General features: G+C 39.8%; 1 protein-coding gene across 4 annotated transcripts in view; it reads left to right on the forward strand.

Annotated features, from left to right (window-relative positions):
- The window catches only part of TERF1 (telomeric repeat binding factor 1), a 30,282-nt gene extending 16,944 nt beyond the window's left edge, over window positions 1-13,338 (forward strand). For 3 of the 4 annotated variants that reach the window (XM_036437142.2, XM_036437143.2, XM_036437144.2), the window contains 4 exons: window positions 1,355-1,414; window positions 3,364-3,452; window positions 6,375-6,481; window positions 12,842-13,338. In XM_036437142.2, the coding sequence (XP_036293035.1) occupies window positions 1,355-1,414; window positions 3,364-3,452; window positions 6,375-6,481; window positions 12,842-13,018 (433 nt within the window). In that variant the 3' untranslated portion in view covers window positions 13,019-13,338. The remainder of the gene's footprint in view (window positions 1-1,354; window positions 1,415-3,363; window positions 3,453-6,374; window positions 6,482-12,841) is intronic. The other variant, XM_045581483.1, reaches the window with a different exon arrangement.
- The last annotated feature ends 2,699 nt before the right edge of the window (window positions 13,339-16,037 follow it).

Genomic DNA, 16,037 nt, shown 5'->3' on the forward strand with positions numbered 1-16,037 from the left:
GGCCAACAGAATTATAGATGTGAAACGAACAGACATTACCTAGCTTGTTAGTGTATAGATGGACTTACACGCTGAAAGACTACATGACAGCTTCAAGGACATTGAGCACTGAGCAGAGCCTGGAGGGTGGTGAAGATTTTTACAGGTGAATGGAAGAGGAAGTGTCCTTTCAGGAGAGAATAGTTGCTGTGAAGCCATGGTGATATAAATGGTGATGCTGTGTTGTGGGGCTAATTTTAACTATCACAAAGGGGAAGGATTTGTAAAAAACATCAGCCCTGGCCAGTGTTCCACAGTGGTTAGAGTGTCAACCCACACACCAAAGGGTGGTGAGTTCGATTCCTGATCAAAGGCATGTGCCTGGGTTGCCGGATTGATACCCACCATGGTCAAGGCACATGTGGGAGGCAATCAAGCAATGTGTCTCTCTCACATCAATGTTTTTCTCTTTTCCCCCTTTTTCCCTCCCTCCCACTCTTTATAAAAGTCAATGAAAAAATACCAGAAAATAAAGTTCAGTTAGAGACTAATGGCAAAAATTAGTCATGTTGTAATGAAATATATATATACCAGTTTTACCAGGATTTCTTTCGCAAAGATGGTTTTTATGCACTGAAATTTTTAATAAATTGCGTGAAAAGTACTATTCTGTTTTGTCTTGTTTTTTTTTTAGAGACAGAAAGAAATGCTAATTTATTATTCCACTTATTTATGCATTCCTTTGTTGATTCTTATATGTGCTCTGACCAGGGATGGAACCCACAACCTTGGCATATCGAGACAGTGGTCTATATGGTTGGCAAACTGTAGCTCGCGAGCCACATGTGGCTCTTTGGCCCCTTTAAGTGTGACTCTTCCACAAAATACCATGGCCTGGGCAAGTCTCTTTTGAAGAAGTGGTGTTAGAAGAAGTTTAAGTTTAAAAAATTTGGCTCTCAAAAGAAATTTCAATCATTGTACAGTTGATATTTGGCTCTGTTGACTAATGAGTTTGCCTACCACATGTGCAACTGAGCTACCTAGCCAGGGTAAAAAGGACTGTTCTTTTTGTTTTTTTGTGTTTTTGTGTTTTTTTTTAATATATTTTATTGATTTTGTACAGAGAGGAAGGGAGAGAGACAGAGAGTTAGAAACATCGATGAGAGAGTCATCCATCAGCTGCCTCTTGCACACCCCCTACTGGGGATATGCCTGCAACCAAGGTACATGCCCTTGACCTGAATCGAACCCGGGACCCTTCAGTCCCCAAGCCGACGCTCTATCCATTGAGCCAAACCGGTTTCAGCAAAAAAAGGACTGTTCTTATGAAATGTTTATTTTTATTGCATTCTTATAATTATTTTCTTTTTTTCAGTGTTAATAACAAACCATCTGTAGTAACTGAATCCTCACAGGATACAATATCTTTAATGAGGTAAAGTAAATAGACATTTCTTCTGTTTTTAAAATCTTTTTAGGAATTCATGTAGAACCTAGACAGGTCATAATAACTGCCATGAAAATGGTATTATTTAAAAAATATTGTCTGTTCCTACTTACGTCAGCAGATATTCAAGACCCTGACATGTCCTGATATTCCAAACTAGAGAGACCTGCCTCTGGGACCCAGGTGGTTTCACATTGTATCTACAAGGCCATTGTTGGAATGCATGCATAGGGAATACTAGAACTGAAAGCAGATGTTTAGCAATTCTTCCTCTGCCACAGAAATAAGAATATGACGTTGCAGCAGGAGAGGGATGGAACTTACATTTCTGATGACTGTCCCAAATTCTGATTTTTTTTTTTAAAGCATGTTTTTATTGATTTTAGTGGGGGAAGGAGGGAGACAGAGAGAAACATTGATTGGTTGCCTCCTGTAAGCATCCAGACAGATTGAACTGGAGATCTTTTGGTGCATAGGATAACACCCAACCAACTGAGTCACATCAGCCAGGGCACAAATTCCAATTTTATGAAATTACTTGGAAAACTGTATATAACCTATTAGAAATGCTGTGAGAGTCATTGTCACATGTTCAGAGAGCAGAAAGTTTGCATCAATAATTTCAGAGATAGAAAAGTCAGGATGCTGACTGAAATTGTGTTGGGAATGGCAGATCTCGGGGGGAGGAGCTCATTGGGAATGAGAAATTTGAGAGACTAGGATGCTATATGCGTTACCTATGGGAACACTGAAATAACTCATGATAACAGCAGCAGTTAGAGATAGAGATCTGAATGATGGGAAGTGCTGAGAAGGATAGTGGTTGACTGAAGAATAATAGGTGGTGGGTGGTGCTGCATCACAGTGGCACAAGTCCTCACTGGCTAAGGTCTCTGGAAGCAGGATCCTGAAAGTGGCACTCATTAGGAAATGAAAAGTAGAAAGATCCACCTCTGCGACCCCGAGGTTCATGGAAGACAGAAAATTAAGTCTCTACTTGAGAAGTTCACAAATGAGAGAAAAATTGTCCCTAAGGGAGAGCTACACATTAAAGAAGGCAAAGAGGTGGGGTACGGGTGAAGAGGCTGGAATGGCATTCCAGAAAGCACAGGAGGAAGTTTTGGGAGGGAGGGAAAGGATTAGCAGGTTACATAGAGCACTTACAGGGGTGAAAGGAGTGGTTTTAGGTGATGATAAAATAGCTGCTTGGTAAGTGAACTACTTTTTTCATCATAGTTTGCATTTTGATAAAATTGGAATAATACTAATTTTGTAGAGTTGTCAAAAAGTTCTGCCTAAACCTGTATTTTCAAACAGCTTACCTTTCAGAAAAGTCCTTTTTGGAAGTTATAAAGACAGTCAAGTGATACCTGCCATTGTGTGTAAAGGAATTTTGGAATTTCTCTTTGGGGAAATGAACTTATAAGCCATAGCAAAGAATGAAAATTTTTGCTTTATTGCTGAAACCAGTTTGGCTCAATGGATAGAGCGTCGGCTTGGGGACTGAAGGTTCCCGGGTTCGATTCCGGTCAAGGGCATGTACCTTGGTTGTGGGCATATCCCCAGTAGGGGGTGTGCAAGAGGCAGCTGATCGATGACTCTCTCTCATCGATGTTTCTAACTTTTTATCTCTCTCCCTTCCTCTCTGTACAAAATCAATAAAATATATTAAAAAAAAAAAAATTTTGCTTTATGGTCTGAGGATTTTTTTTTCTTGATCTATCTAATTGAAGGCCAAAAAGAATCTTCTTTCCGAGTAGATAGAGAAAATAAGTGATGAGAGAAAGGTGAGTCTGATAATGAAAAATCTTAAGAGGCCATAGGTTAAGGTGGGACAGTAAGCAAGGAGAGCATCAAAGGGAACCGGCCAAACTAAATGACCGAGAAAAAATAACACTTTTTGTGAAACCAGTCACGAGCTTTGATTTTTCATTTAGGTCTCACAAGAATCTCTTCTTATCTAAGTCCCAATACGGACACCAATCAGAAGATTTTAATGAGAAAGAAAAAGCAGAAACTCTTATAAGTGAGTACTCTTACTACAGTTTTAGAAGTGGAAAATTGATGTGTTCTTGAAAGCGAGCCAACCCTTGACCTCATCACCACAGCGCGTGAACACACTTCAGACCATTGAAGCACGAGATTAAATGTCATGACTTCACAGAGTCAATTATAGGTAGTGTTAGAAATTTAGCTGCTCTGACTGCCGAGTTTATAGACTTATGCTAATGTGTACACTGCTTTTCTACTGTAACTTTATTTAGCAACTTGGAATAGTTACTTAACTAACATTATGTTCTTTAAAGTCTCCATGAACACTGACTTAGTGAAAACTGAAACTACAGGCGAGGATGGGATAGGTTCTTGAAGCCTCTGGTCACAGTTTTATCAACTAATCAGTACATAACCTTTTTTATGTGTTTCTGTTTAAAGACATCTTATTTAATATATATTGTGTATTCATTAACATTGAACTCATGGCAAACAGCACTGTAACTTCATGCCTAAATGAAGCTTATCTATCGTATTCTCTCTAGAGGGAGCACTTCTTGCATTTAGGAACATTAGATAGCATTTCCCCCGTACAATTGGGCATTTTAAAATTACCAACAAAGTTACCAGCTGATATCATTAAGGGAAGTTATTTGTAGCTTGAGAGCTAAAATAAGAAGGCAGAACTTCACCTTCTTTAACTTCAGTTGGAAATGTGCACCTCAGGTAACTCAGATTTTTTGCACACGTACACCAATGACCATGAAAGCACTATGAGTATTGACTTACTGAGTTACAAATTTTAATAAGTAGGTGGATTTTTAAATACAGAATCCTTGAATATGAAAATTAACTATATATAGAATCTAGCTATCCTCATTGCATTCAGAATTTATTATCTTTATTAAAGACATGGCTGGATTGATTTAAGAGACAAGTAACAATAACCAAAAAATAAATCTTAAAAACAATCCATAGTTATTTTTAATTATAATTTGATTATATGTTCCTTCTTAGTATGTAGGCATTTATCCAATGTTTATTGAACTGACACTATATTCTAGATACTCCACTAATGCAAGGATTTTAAATCCTTATTGGCCCTGGTTGGTGGCTCAGTGGTTAGGGCATTGACCCATGGACAAAAGGGTCCTGGGTGTGATTCCCAGTCAAGGGCACCTGAGTTGCAGCTTCACCCCTGTGCCCTGGCAGAGGCATCTGCTGGAGGCAAGCAATTGATGTGTTTCTCTCATGTTGATGTTTCTCTCCCTCCCTCCCTCTCTCCCCCCCCCTCCCCTTCACCTCCTCTCTCCTCCCTTGCCCACCCTCTCTTTCCCTTGCCCACCCTCTCTCTCCCTTTTCACCCTCCCTCCTACCCCCTCTAAAAGTCAATGGAGCCAAAACCGGTTTGGCTCAGTAGATAGAGGGTTGGCCTACGGGCTGAAAGGTCCTAGGTTCGATTCCAGTTAAGGGCATGTACCCTGGTTGTGGCACATGCCCAGTAGAGGGTGTGCAAGAGACAGCTGATCAGTGTTTCTCTCTCATTGATGTTTCTAACTTTCTATCCCTCTTCCTCTCTGTAAAAAATCAATAAAATATATATATATATATTTTTTTTAAATCGAAAAAATATCCCCAGGAGTGGGGATTTTTTATAAAACCTATTTATCCAAACCTAAATACACTAATCAATATAAAAATAATAGATGTACCAATTTTATGCCAAGTACATAAAAGGCCTGGAATAAATATTAATTGAATAAATATATTCATAATTTATGGCTACTTTCATGGTCACTATTTGCTAATATTTATGTACTTCAGATCGAAATCATTTACCTATAGATGTTATCATCATTCTCATTTTAAGGATGGTAAAGTTAAATTCAAAGAAATATTTGCTTCATGTTGGTTAAGTTTCAAAATTGTTTTTCTATATCTGTTGCTACAAAATGCCTAGGAATTATAATTCTAAACTAAAATAATTTGGTTTCCTTGACCTACTTAGGTGCCTATTTGACTAACTACAGAAACTGCTTGATATCAGGAAATAAACAAGCCTTGTACATTCAGCAAGAACTGTAGAGATGCTCATGGTGAACTATCTCTCCTAACACACATAGTTTTAGAATAATCTTAAATTCTACAAAGAACCCTATTGAAATTTTAATTTGAGATTGCATTGTAACAATAGATAATTTTGGAGAGAATCTTCCTGTGCATGAACAAAAGGTGTATTTCTGTATTTAGATTCTTATATATTTTGTTATAACATATGTGTACAAATGCTTTATAATTTACTATATATAAGTCTTGATCACGTTTGCTATGTTTATCCCTAAGAATGTTACATTTTTGATACTGTAAATATTATCTTTCAGCTGTTTTAATTAAATATTTTAACTGTTATTGTACAGAAGTTCTATTTAGTTTTGTTTATTGAGCTAACAAATAATAGTTTATTATCTACCCATCTTGCTAAACCTTTTTTAGTTCTATTTTTAGATTCTTTTAGGTTTTCTGTATAAAAATTTTCGTACAATAATTATAGTTCTATGTCTTTTCAGTTACATATATATTTCTTGTTTTACTAAACTATAAATAAGAAGGGATGAGGAAAGAATTATACTACATTGTATCAAATACTTTTTAAATATTATCCAAAGAAAATTTAACAGATGATGAAAAGGCAGGATCTGAGAGGTGAGATGACTTGTTTAAAGTCATGCAAAATAATCAAGATTCAAAACACACCCCCTCTGATTTTCTAGTACTGATCTTTGCATTGTGTAATGCTGTCTCAAGATTCAAAGGGGGGAGAATTAAACACAAAGAATTATTTCCCTTTAAAATCACTAAAACAGTAAATAAGAATTTCATTGTAATTTTTTAAAATGCAATTCCTCATTTTCTTTTAATGTAAAACAATTTTTGATGGAAGTTTTTCTACTTTTAGCTAGAAGAAAGACAGAGGGAAACAGACACGCCACTGAAGGAAAGAGAAAGGATGTTTTAAACAATCAACCAGAAACTTCTAAAAATTACCGATCTAGAAAAAAACAGGTACTTATTTATTATTTTTAAATAATACTTAATGGACAGTAAAGTCATAACTTGGATAATTGTGATTATTTCATGTTTCTTTTCAACCCTAAAAAAAAAAAATTGTGAGTATAAATGTTTCTTTTGGGCTGTCTCTGATTTTGCTATCCTATATAATAAAGAGGTAATATGCAAATTGACTGTCATGCCCAAGCACAAGATGGCTGGCCCTATGTGTTCACAAGATGACCAGCAGGCGAGGGCAGTTGTGGGCAATCAGGCGAGCAGGGGAGGGCAGTTGGGGGTGACTGGGCCTGCAGGGGAGGTAAAGCAGTTGGGGTGGGGGGACCAGGCCGGCAGGGGAGGGCAGTTGGGGGCGATCAGGCCAGAAGGGGAACAGTTAAGAATCATTCAGGCTGGCAGGCAGAAGAGGTTAGGGGCAATCAGGCAGGCAGGCATGTGAGCATTTGGGAGCCAGCAGTCCCAGATTGTGAGAGGGATGTCTGACTGCCTGTGGGATCCGGCCTAAACCGGCAGTCAGACATCCCTTGAGGGGTCACAGATTGAAGAGGATGCAGGCCGGGCTGAGGAACATCCCTCCCTCCCTGCCACACAAATTTTGTGTGCCAGGGCACTAGTCTTAGTATAATTGACCAATCTGCCTATTCATAATTCCAAGAAAACACTTCATCCACATTTTAAAAATAGTCTTAAGTTGGGTATTGATAATGACATTTATTTAAACATTGTTATATTATCATAGAGTCAGTCCATCAGATCTAATGTGAGACATAAATATGCATAGTGAACTTTTATATTCATACTAGAGGCCTAATGCACGAAAATTTATGCACTGGAAGAGGGGTTCTGTCAGCCTGGCTTGACCCCACTCACAGTCCGGGAGCCCTCAGTGTCAGAAGGTGACCTATTGATCAGGGGAAGGTGATGCCCCCATCACATCTCTGCTGCTGCCACTGCCGGCAGCACAAGCCTTGACCAGCCCTGGTTACCTGAGCCTCGAGTGCCCCTGGGCAGCTGGGAGGTTGGGAGAACTGGGGGACTCCGGAGGCAGGCACTCTGTGGGGACTGAGGGGACTGGGCGTCGCCATCTTTGAGGGTGTGGCAGTCAGCATATTCCTCCTTATTGGCTGGGGGCATCACCATCTTTGTGAGGGCATGATGGTCAATTAGCATATTCCCTCTTTATTAGATAGTATTTTCCTAATAGAAGTCTGATTTAAATAAGGTTCTTCTGTGAAAAAACAAAACAAAAACACACTATTTGATAAGACATTTTTCTATTCAGCAAGTTAAGATTGGTCAGTTTTAAGACTCACTTTACTTATTTCCTCTCTGAATGAATATAGTCCTGTGCCATCTGTCTAGTGTCTAAAACGATTGTTCCCTGAATTGTGTCTGGTTTTCTAGTTGTTTACCGCAGGTGAATAAATCTGGTCCTTGTTCTATCAATACTGGAAATGGAAAGTGATCCTATACCTTTTTCTTACTCTGTGTGTTAAACGTGATTTTTTTTCCTTGGTAAGTTTTTTGCAAAGGGTTTATGTTGTGATGTTAGAGCTAGGGTCAAGCTCCAGGCTATAGGAATATCTTCTATAACTCAGCTTATTTTGGCCTCCCTTCTCTCCCAGTGTACATAGTAAGCAATAACTACTTTTGCTTTGCTTCCTGCACATATTGCTTATCTCTGTGATTCCTTATTTAGTCTCAGCACCTCTACTTTTGGAACTGTTGCAGATTGAGGGAGGCTCTTGCTGTTGCAGTCCAGGGATTCAGGCAGGCAGGCAGGCAGGTGTGCACCTCAGGATGTTTCTTACTTTGGAAGTGTTCACCACAGGCAGAGATCTGTAAGACATCTGTAAGCAAGGTGACTATACCCTGTTTCTTCACAGACCTTTCATCGATTTCCACTGATAATGTATCCCTTTCACCTGTTATAGTTCAAGTCATAGAGGGTCTTCTAACTTTATCAGAGTTTGGAATTTTTTTTTTCCATGTTGCTGTTGGGTGAATTCCCAAAAGAGAACAAGAAAATGCTGAACTTATGCCACCAATAGTCTTACATATTTTTGTCTTTGTTTTTTTGCACTGTGAATGTAATGTGCCAAAGTGTAGTTTTTATATATACACACGTTTTTCCCCCCTACTTTGTTTTCTCTGATCTTCTTGGACCTGTTTTGGTATCTTGTCATTAATTTAAATCTTTATTCTGTGCCTTCTCCCTTTTTTTCAGTGTCCTATTATGTGTATGTTACACTTTTTGTAATTGTCCCAGAGTTGTTGGCTATTCTTTATTTCTGTTCTTCACTTGTCAATTTGGAAAGTTTCTGTTCACTGATTCTTCCTCAGTCCATGTCTGTTCTGCTGATAAGCCCATCAGAAGTTACTGGGTTGCTGATTTAGCATTTCCTCTCGAGTCTTCATTAGGGTTTATATCTCTGCTTACATTTATCCGTTTCTTCATACGTTGTCCACTGGAGCCTTAGTATATTAATCATAATTATTTTAAATTCCCACTCAGATAATGCCAAAATTTTTGCTATAGCTGATCCTGATGCTTTATCCCTTCGGATTGTGTTTTTCACCTTTCAGTTTTTCTTATCATTTTTGTTGATAGCTGGACATGATGTATCAAAGGAACCTTTATTGTGAGGTTTTGTTTGGTGAAGAATTATGCTTTATTTACTATTTGCTGTAGCTGTAAACATCAGGAGCTAAAATTTTCTTGTTTTTATCTCCCTTGTTGCATTTGGATTTTCCTAGAGACTCCTCCTTAGATAGTCCAAGGCAGCTCATTCAGCTGAGGCAGTTGGTATACAGAAGATCAGATAATGTGGTGGTAAGATGGGGACGGGGGAAGGAAGCATTCTGTAATTCTGTGATTGTTATTAGTGATCCTGTGTCATAGGCTAAGACCTTCATATGGGCTTCTCAGCGTTTGTTTCCCCCACTTGGGTGAAATAAGAAGGCTAGAGGGTGCTGAAGTTGGATATTTCCCTTTCCCTATGGGAAGACTAGAGAGGACTAGAATTGAGTGTGTCTACATGTCATTTATGCTTGACAAAATTAGTGTCTCTTGAGGACATGCTTTTATTAATGAGAACAGAATGCTCTAAATGTATTTCAAAATGACTACTTTTTCCCTCCTCTTCACCCTGATAATCTGGTGGGAGTAAAACTCACAGAAGTTTGTTGACCCCACTAAGATTGGGACACTAAAGTTTTTTGTTGTTGTTTTAATCCTCACCCAAGGATAGTTTTCCATTGATTTTTAGTAAGAGTGGAAAAGAGAGGGAAAGACATAGAAATACTGATGTGAGAGAAACACTGATGGTTGCCTCCTGCACACACTCCATCTAGACCCAGGGCAGGGAGGAGCCTACAACTGAGGTAAATGCACTGGACTGGAATCGAACCCAGGACCCTTTGGTCTGCAGGCCAACATTTTGTCCACTGAGCAAAACTGGCTACAGCGGGACCCTACCGTTTTTTAATTGAAACTTGTCCATAGTGAGCCTCTGTCAATTTGTCCATCACAGTTAAAAATTTCTCCCAGTATTGGCTCCAGCTGTGAGCTGCTCCTAGCCAGCTGCGACTTTCGGCGTCCACTTTTGTGTCTTTCTAGTGTTCAGGGCACTAGTTTACCTCAAATGACATTATTTTTCTGGTGGATCTAAGAAGAGTTGTTAACTTTCTTCAATTTTTTTCTTCTTATTCTGAGGTCTAAAGAAATAATTTTTAAGTTCTTTGCATATTGATCCAAAAATTATAAATCCCTGCTTCATACTTTTAATCTTTCCCTGTAGTTTTTAGGGCAACAGTTTCAAATGGGATAGGTGTTATTTATGGATATATTTGAAAAAACTGTTTATGTCTTTCTTTGTATTCAAAACAAAACAGGATATCAACTACATAATTTTAAAAATACCATTTAGATTAGGGGTGTCGAACTCAATCAGAGAAGGGGCCAAAATCTAAAATCCAGCCTAAATCGCGGACCGAATGGTTTACTGAACAGTCATAAACTGTCATTGTGATGGAAACGCAGCGGAGTGCAGTGATGACAGCGCGGTGTGGGCCACATTGCAAGGCCTGGCGGGACGGATTTGGCCCGCAGGCCGTGTGTTTGACACATGTGATTTAGATGATACTGTCTGTCATTGTTTACTATGCCCCTCCCCACCCCCCAAAAGAAATCTGGTATCACTAGTGTCTGCTTTTACTTTTCGCGCTATCATTCTGTAGCTCTTCGATTTTAAGCATCTGAGCACTTATGTAAAATGAACAGTAATAGTAAGGGCCCTTAAAAATCTTATGATAAATACTAGAGGTCCGGTGCAAGAAATTTGTGCACTGGTGGGGGGGGGGGTGTCCCTCAGCCCAGCCTGTGGGATTGGGCCTAAACCAACAGTTGGACATCCTCTCACAGTCTGGGAATGCTGGCTCCTAACTGCTCGCCTGCCTGCCTGATTGCCCCTAACTGCTTCTGCCTGCCAGTCTGATTACCCCCCAGCTGCTCCCCTGCCAGCCTGATTAATGCTTAACTGCTCCCCTGCTGACCCAATCAACCCCAACTGCCCTCTCCTACAAGCCTGGTTGCCCCCAACTGCCCTCTCCTGCAAGCCTGGTTCCCCCCTCCCCCCCAACTGCCTTCCCCTGCCAGCCTGATGGCCCCAACTGCCCTCTGCCAGCCAATTTGGTTCTGATTGGTTGGTTTCAATGCCAGTCAGTGTCTCTGGGCCTATCAATGGGGCCTGATCAAAAGGTGGGGCTGGTCACCAGCCCGTGTGGAGGCCTGGAGAGAAATGGAAGCGTGGCTGCTGGCCAGACCTTGAGAGAAAGAAGCTAATGCTGATCAACAGGTGCCTCAGAGGCTATGGATCAGACCCTGCTTCTCTCTTCAGGCCTCTCTCCTGGCCTGATTCGCAGGTCTCTCTCCAGGCCTGATTGGCAGCCCCCTCAGCAGTCAGTGCTGGGTCGCCGTGGCAATCCATTGCTGACTTTAGGACTGACTTTAATTGGTCAAGCCTACAATAGTGATGGACCTAGGGTTTTTATATATTGGGACTAGAGGCCCAGTGCACGAAATTCGTGCATAGAGGGGGGCTGTCCCTCAGCCCAGCACACACCCTCCAATCTGGGACCCCTCGAGAAATGTCCGACTGCCCAGTAGGATCAGGCCTAAACAGGCAGTCAGACATCCCTCTCTCAATCTGGGACTGCTGGCTCCCAACTGCTCACCTGCCTCCCTTCCTGATTTCCCCTAACCACTTCTGCCTGCCACCTGATCACCCCCTAACCACTGCCAGCCTGATTGATGATACCTAGCTGCCCTCCCCTGCAGGCCTGGTCACCCCTAAGTGCCCTCCCCTGCAGGCCTAGTCCTCTCAACTGCCCTCCCCTGCAGGCCTGGTCTCCCCCTCCCGCCCCCCCCAACTAACCTCCCCTGTAGGTCTGGGTCCGTCGCCCCCAACTTCCCTCCTCTGCTGGTCTTGGTTACCCCTAACTGCCCTTCCCTGCTTGCCTGGGTCCTCTCCCCCCTCCCCCCCCCAACTGCCCTCCCTTGCAGGCCATCTTGTGGCAGTTATCTTCTGTCCACATGAGGACAGCCATCTTTGACCACATGGGGGCAGCCATCTTGTGTGTTGGAGTGATGGTCAATTTGCATATTACTCTTTTATTAGATAGATAGAGGCCTGTTGCATGAGTGGGGGCCGACTGGTTTGCCCTGAAGGGTGTCCTGGATCAGGGTGGGGTTTCCCTTGGGGCATGGGGCAGCCTGGGTGAGGGGCCTGTGGTGGTTTACAGACCGGCCACACCCCTCAGTGACCCAAGTTGAGTCTCTTGGGTCTAGGATTTATCTCCTATAATTGAAACTTTGTGGCCTTGAGTAGAGGCCAGGGCCAGCCAGGGTGGGCGGGAAGCTTGGCTTCCTCCATTGCTGGAGAAACCTAAGCCTCCTGCTAGCTCCATGGCTGCAGCCATCTTGGTTGGATTAATTTGCATACTCATTTCTGATTGGCTTGTGGGCATAGTGGAGGTACAATCAGTTTGCAGGTTTCTCTTTTATTAGTGTAGACAAGGTCTTACATAAATATAAGAAATGTATACAGATTTCTTCCATCTTTAAGAAACTAATATTTTAAATAGTTCTATTTATAGTAGGTATTTTCTTTAAAGACTTCTTTCTATAAATAACTATTTTACTTTTGATGGATGTTAACTAGGTTTATTCTGATGATTTTTTTATACAAATAGTGAATCATGTTGTACACCTGAAACTAATATATTATTTGTCAATTATACCTCATTAAAAAATATAAAGAGTTGTTTCTCTAAATAACTTTAATTTTTTATCAAAAGGCATGGATTTGGGAAGAAGACAAGAATCTGCTGTCTGGTGTGAGGAAATATGGAGAGGGAAACTGGACTAAAATACTATTACACTATAAATTCAACAATCGAACAAGTGTTATGTTAAAAGACAGATGGAGGACTATGAAGAAGCTAAAACTGATTTGCTCAGACAGTGATGATTAAATGTGTAAAAGCTTGATGATGAAAGGTCAATTACATATTTTGATCATCACCTTTTGTTTGAAACTTGGTGGTCATTGATCTATGTTAACATTTTTGTTTAAAACATTTAGTATTTTTCTTTAAGATCCTTTTTACTTGGATAAAATGTAAATTTGTCAAACCTTGATGCTCTCATTACCTCACCCCCAAATCTAGTACTAGTAAAAAAGATGAAAACCTACTGAGAGAAAAAAATGTATTTCTATTAACCTGTTCTGGGTTTGTATGCTGACTTCAAGTCCAGAACATATAAATGAAGGTGAAGTTTCTAAATCAGTGAAGAATAATGGTCTTTTCACATAAGAGGTATTGACTTGATTTATGGCCTTGATACAGTAACTACTAAGACATTTGCTTATAGAATGATACAAAGTAGTCTGGGTTTTAGCATACTTAAATTTTCCTTTCAGTAGTTTTCTATAAAAGAAAAATCTTAAATAGTAATACCATAGGACAAAATTTGTACTATTACCAAGATTTGCTTCATTTAGGAATATTTGACTTTTGTTTCAATGTTAAAACTGTAACAAAAATGGTTTTAAGTAAAGCTTATTTATAACCTGGTGTCATAAATACTTTCTCTGATATTTTTGTTTAATATATCAACATGTGCCTAAATAATGTTCTGTAAATGCTTGCATTGATGTTAACCATGATCATTTTCACATGTATGATTAATACTAAACAAGGTCACACATACTTTACTAGACAGTTTCGAGTTTTCACCAACATTTAATTCTTTAGAGAATTTAGCTATTTAGCATTTGAGTTACATGTTCTTTATTTATTTAACAAGTGAGTGAAAATAATGAACTATTTGCATAAAAAGTTAAATGATAGTATTTTGTAACCTGTATTTCATTTCTTACTGCATTATACATGACTTTCCCATTGTACCTGAATTTGTTACTCTACGCAGAGTGAACAGAAATGTAGGTGATTATTCTGTGCTTCCTGGCTTGGTCTGTTTTGTTAGACTGGATGCTGTCACTGTGTTTCTTGCAGACATTTTGATGGTAAGTGCCAAAGCAGGCAGCATGAACCAGCGAGGACCTGTAAGTCAACTTCCTTGTTTCAAACATGCAGTAAATAAATCTAAGTTGCTAAGTAATCTTTTTAAAAAGATTACTTATAATTGATTACTATCAATTATACTATAGTGTGGTGCTTGCTTATTTAAAATTTTATTTTACTTATTAAAAGCTAGGTTAGATTTAATTAAAAAATTTTTATCATATAACTTTTGGAAACATAAAAAGAGCAAAATAAATGATAATGTATTTTTAAATTTTGTCATCTTAAATCTGATTTTTTTTTAATTAAAATTTTTGTTGAGATTATTGTAGATTCACATGCAGTTGTAAGAAATAATACAGAGAGGTCTCATGTATATTTGCTCCAGGTTCCCCCAATATTTTTTTCTATATCGATTTTGTTGAAAATATCCCAATATAAATTTTTCTAAAACTAGAGTATATTACTCGGTGTAGCTTGACAGGGCAGCGCGGACCCTGTGCTCAGAATTGTGGTAGCGTCTTTTAACCAGTTCGGGGGTTTTATTCAGAGATTTGTCTTTGTTTTGCCCTCTTCTGAATTCTCAGCCTTAAAAACATTACCTACAGCTGCCTGGGGCTAGGGGCAGAGAGGAGGCAGGCAGCAGACAGGCTGGAAATCCTGAGAGGAAGATTCATGGGTTGAGGGCTTTGAAGGACGAGTGAACCGGAGAATTTAGGCCATGCCCATGCCCAGAACTGGACAGTCTCAGAAAACACCTGAGAGGTTTCTAGGCCTTCACCAGTGAAGTAGCGTTGGGCTTCTCATGTGCTGGAGGTGAAGGCTACAGCACAGACGGTAAGTAGCCGGACTAAGACCCCACCATGGAGCCAGTCTGCAAAGGCAGAATGATTTGAGGCATTTAAGGAAATTAAATTAATTATTCTATGTATTCTTTGCTATTTTTTCTTTCATCCAACATATTTATTTATATGTAGCTGTAGCTTGTTCATTTTCATTTCTGTACAGTGATACATCCTATGATTATATCATAGTTATTTACCTATTATGCTTTGGAGCATTTGAGTTGTGGGAATAAATAAAGACCACTCAAAAATGAGAGCAAACAGGCTGTTTACTCAGCTTTTTTTTTTTTTTTAATTGAATTTATTGGGGTGTATAATTCTATACATCATCTGTATATTGTAATGTGTGTTCAACACTCCAAGTCAAGTCTTGCATCACCATCTATCCCCCCCTTTACTCTTTTCTACCTCCCCAGCACCCCTTTTCCTCTGGTAATCACCATACTGTTGTCTGTCTAGTTTTGTGTTTCGGGTTTGCTTTTTTTCTGGTTTTTTTTTGGGGGGGGGGGGGGGGGCTTGTTTGTTTTTTTCTTAATCCCTTCACCTTTTTACTTGACTCCCCAACCTGACTCCCCTCTGACAGCTGTCAGACTGTTCTCTGTTCCTATGAGTATGTTTCTATTTTGTTAGTTTATTTTGTTCATTAGATTCCACATAAGTGAAATTATATGGTACTTGTCTCTCTCTAACTGGCTTATTTAATTCAGCATAATGCTCTCCAGTCCATCCATGCTGTCACAAAAGGTAAGATTTCCTTTTTTACAGCCCAATAGTATTCCATTGTGCAAATGTATCACATGGTACTCAGAGCTTCCTATAACAAGGGAGTCAGTCACCATCACTTGTGTTTGGCAGAGACTTGAGCAGGCCAAGTTTTATAGTGGGAAAGCTTCAGAGGGAAAGGAGAGAGCAGGCTGCCCTGACTAGAGGCCATTGGCATGAGAAAGCTGGGAGCTAGCCAGCTAGCAGTGGCATCTTGTGTAATTGTTCGGAGAACATACTTGGCTTTCTCTGATTGGTTCTGAGTTGGTAGTGGGGACAAAGAATAGGGATGTTGGCAGCCATTGACAAAGTCCTGTCGGTGGATTGCAGTACAGGTTGCTTTGGCATCCTCAGCTAGT

The sequence above is a fragment of the Pipistrellus kuhlii genome, unplaced genomic scaffold (assembly GCF_014108245.1).
Source record: "Pipistrellus kuhlii isolate mPipKuh1 unplaced genomic scaffold, mPipKuh1.p scaffold_m20_p_14, whole genome shotgun sequence".
NCBI lineage: Eukaryota > Metazoa > Chordata > Mammalia > Chiroptera > Vespertilionidae > Pipistrellus > Pipistrellus kuhlii.